Source organism: Apium graveolens, unplaced genomic scaffold (genome assembly GCF_009905375.1).
Source record: "Apium graveolens cultivar Ventura unplaced genomic scaffold, ASM990537v1 ctg1294, whole genome shotgun sequence".
In the NCBI taxonomy this organism is placed as follows: Eukaryota; Viridiplantae; Streptophyta; class Magnoliopsida; order Apiales; family Apiaceae; genus Apium; species Apium graveolens.
The window spans coordinates 93236-96166 of NW_027417174.1; the positions used below are offsets into that span (position 1 = coordinate 93236).

The following is a 2931-nucleotide window of genomic DNA, read 5'->3' on the forward strand; positions in this document are numbered from 1 at the left end:
ACCCGCAGCAGATACTCCTATTAGCACTGTTTCTAATGCAGGGACCTTGGCGCAATATCGATTTGGATGGAAATAAGCTCTTCTTGCTGTGGGTTTACTGGCTATTTCAGGTGCTGGGACCGCATTGGTTTTTATGGTACTTGGGTAACCCAAGTTGGGTTGGAGCAGTATCATGTTTTTTTGGGTAAAAATGCACAATACATATCGCGTTAATAAAATCAATAGAATCACTTCTTGTGCTAATCTCTAGTTTTGTGTTTTCAGTTGTGCTCTAGATCAGTTTGGTAATAAATCAATTATGTCTGCTGCAAGCTTTTCGGCTCCGGTGGCTGGATCCACCTATGTTGGCTTAAAACCTATCCCGCCAAAGCTGTTTCAGATGAAGGATTCAGTTGCGTGGAACAGGAAGACTATTTTGAATGGATCTAAAACTCACTGTCTGAAGGTACTTTGATCGGAACTTGTATTTTTGTTTTTAATTTTTTTTAAGCTGTTTATATTACCACCTTTTGTACTGCTTATAGTTGTCTCTCGTTTGTGTGTAAACAGACTTGGAATCCGATTGATAACAATAAGTTTGAGACTCTCTCCTACCTTCCACCTCTCACCGATGATTCAATCGCTAGGGAAATTGATTACATGATGAAAAAAGGATGGATTCCATGCCTTGAATTTGATGCAGTAAGATAGATACTTCATAATTTCTTTATTAGTATGATTAATACATATCCTACTGGAAATGTTCTACAGTTTTTGTTCAGCTAGATAGTTCTTAATTGCTTTTATCTACAATTGCATCAATTTTAAGTGTTAAAGAGATATGACAATTAGTTGTTGCAGAAAGTGTGACTTCTGGTAATTGAATTGTATTGTGAGCTCCCTTTGTTTGGCAAAGATAACATCTGGAATACAACCACTAATTCTTAAAAAAATTTACTATTTGCGTCCACTCTTTATCATAATTTAGATTATGTTGTAAACTTTCAGTTTAGCAGGTGTCTTGTTTCTTGATAGTTGATAGTGATAGAACTTGACTCCAATGTTAGAAACTGCATATTTTTTATATAGAAAATATTCATTGTGTGTCCGATGTTATAAAATTTTCTATAAATGCATTCCAAATTGTGGCACTGATAAATAATTTTGTTCAATCTTGAAATTTCCATCTCTGGAGATGAACTTTCTATTTCTTTTCTCTCTTGCATGCACAAAATAATTATATAAATCAATGGCTTGAAGCAATACTCTGTGGTCTGAAGTTTTTGTTAAGCAGGGGTTGAAATACTGATCTCTTGTTCTGAACATTTTTGTCTACAGCTGGGGTATGTTTATCGCGATAACAGCAGAATTCCTAACTACTACGATGGGAGGTACTGGACAATGTGGAAGCTTCCCATGTTTGGTTGCACGGACGCATCTCAAGTCCTCCATGAAATCACGGAATACAAGAAGGCATATCCTAGTGCTTACATCCGGTGCCTGGCTTTTGATAACATTAGGCAAGCTCAATGTATGTCGTTCGTCATCCAAAAGCCCACAACCACCTCCTAGATCCTCTGCTCCTTGAAAAAGTTGCAGTGCGACCCTGTTCTGCTTCTGCATGTTCAATGAAATCAATGAGTGATTCCATATGGGTAATTCAAAATTTCCTTATTCTAAATTGCTTACAGTAGTTATTATTGCTAAAAGGAATTGGCTGTACATAGTTGCTTGTATCAGTTGTGTTGTCATACTCAACAAATATATCATGGGTGCATCTGTGCATTTCTTGTCACAAACGTCCTTATTTAAAACTGGTTTTATATAAGTTTGCATTTTCGTACTTGCCATATATTTTCAAGGGAGCTTTTGGTCTTTAGAATGCCAGAAATCATTGTTCTAAATCTACTCCAGTTATAAACAGGTGGTTGACTAAGTCATCAATTTTGATGACAAGTTCCACCTCACCTTTTAACTTGAGAGGCGATTATGTTGTGCTCTTTTTAATAATCTGTGTTATTTCAACCCAGGAATTCATAGTCTGCAGTTAATAATCATATTTGACCTTGTAGTTCACCTGCTGGTCCTGAAACTCAAATAGTATAAACGATATTCTTGTTGATGAAAACAATAATGAGAGCCTGCACTTGCTAAGAAACGCATGCTACCTAGGTAAATAATTGTCTGAATGTTGGAATAATATTAATTTTTTATGTCTGAATGTTGTTGTTTGACTTGGTTTGGAAGTGCAGCAAAGTTTCTTGAGTTGTTTTAGAATATGTTATTGATGATTTCTCTCACTTCTTCCTCTAATGCTTCTGAAAATGCACTCCGACACAAGTAAATAGAAACTCATAAGTAATCAACACTTAGTAACAAACAAGTAGACCCATTATGCACAACTTGAAATATGTCTAAGTTGATTGTTAGATTCTTTTACATATGTCTTTTTGGGTAGTTAATGCAGCACCCATGTGGTTGATTTGATCGTGCACATGGCATCTATCCAGTAAGTGGAGGATCATATTTGCTTGCTTGGGATAAAACGGCTTGCTCATCTTGTCCTCTGCAGTTGTTGAGATATCTAAATAATGGGAATTTATATGGGCCCTTGCTGTCTTGTGTAGAGAGGATTTATGTCTCAGATTTTGAAGAGTGTTCAAAAAGGGATAGTGAAAAAACTATCTTACAATTTTCATTAGACTGAATGTCTTCAGTTGGTTTCCGGAGAATGTAATAGTTTAGATTTCAGATCATATGTTTTACTATTTTGGTTGACGTTCTCAGACAACAATTATACAATTAGTGATGTAAAACTTTACACAATTTGGTCTATAAACTTCTTACACATCACTTTCAATTAAGAAAAGCTGATGTCAAAAAAGATAATGTACATCACTTTAAGGTAAAAAACTGATGTCAAAGAAATCCAAGTTCAAGTTTAAATGAAAT

The 2931-nt window shown here is 35.3% G+C and overlaps 1 protein-coding gene across 1 annotated transcript; it reads left to right on the forward strand.

Moving 5' to 3' along the window:
- The first annotated feature begins 298 nt into the window (after positions 1-298).
- Positions 299-1551, forward strand: LOC141699768 (ribulose bisphosphate carboxylase small subunit, chloroplastic-like). Its single transcript, XM_074503607.1, has 3 exons — positions 299-445; positions 550-681; positions 1318-1551. Exons 1-3 carry the CDS (start codon positions 299-301, stop codon positions 1549-1551), a joined length of 513 nt encoding a protein of 170 aa, XP_074359708.1.
- The last annotated feature ends 1380 nt before the right edge of the window (positions 1552-2931 follow it).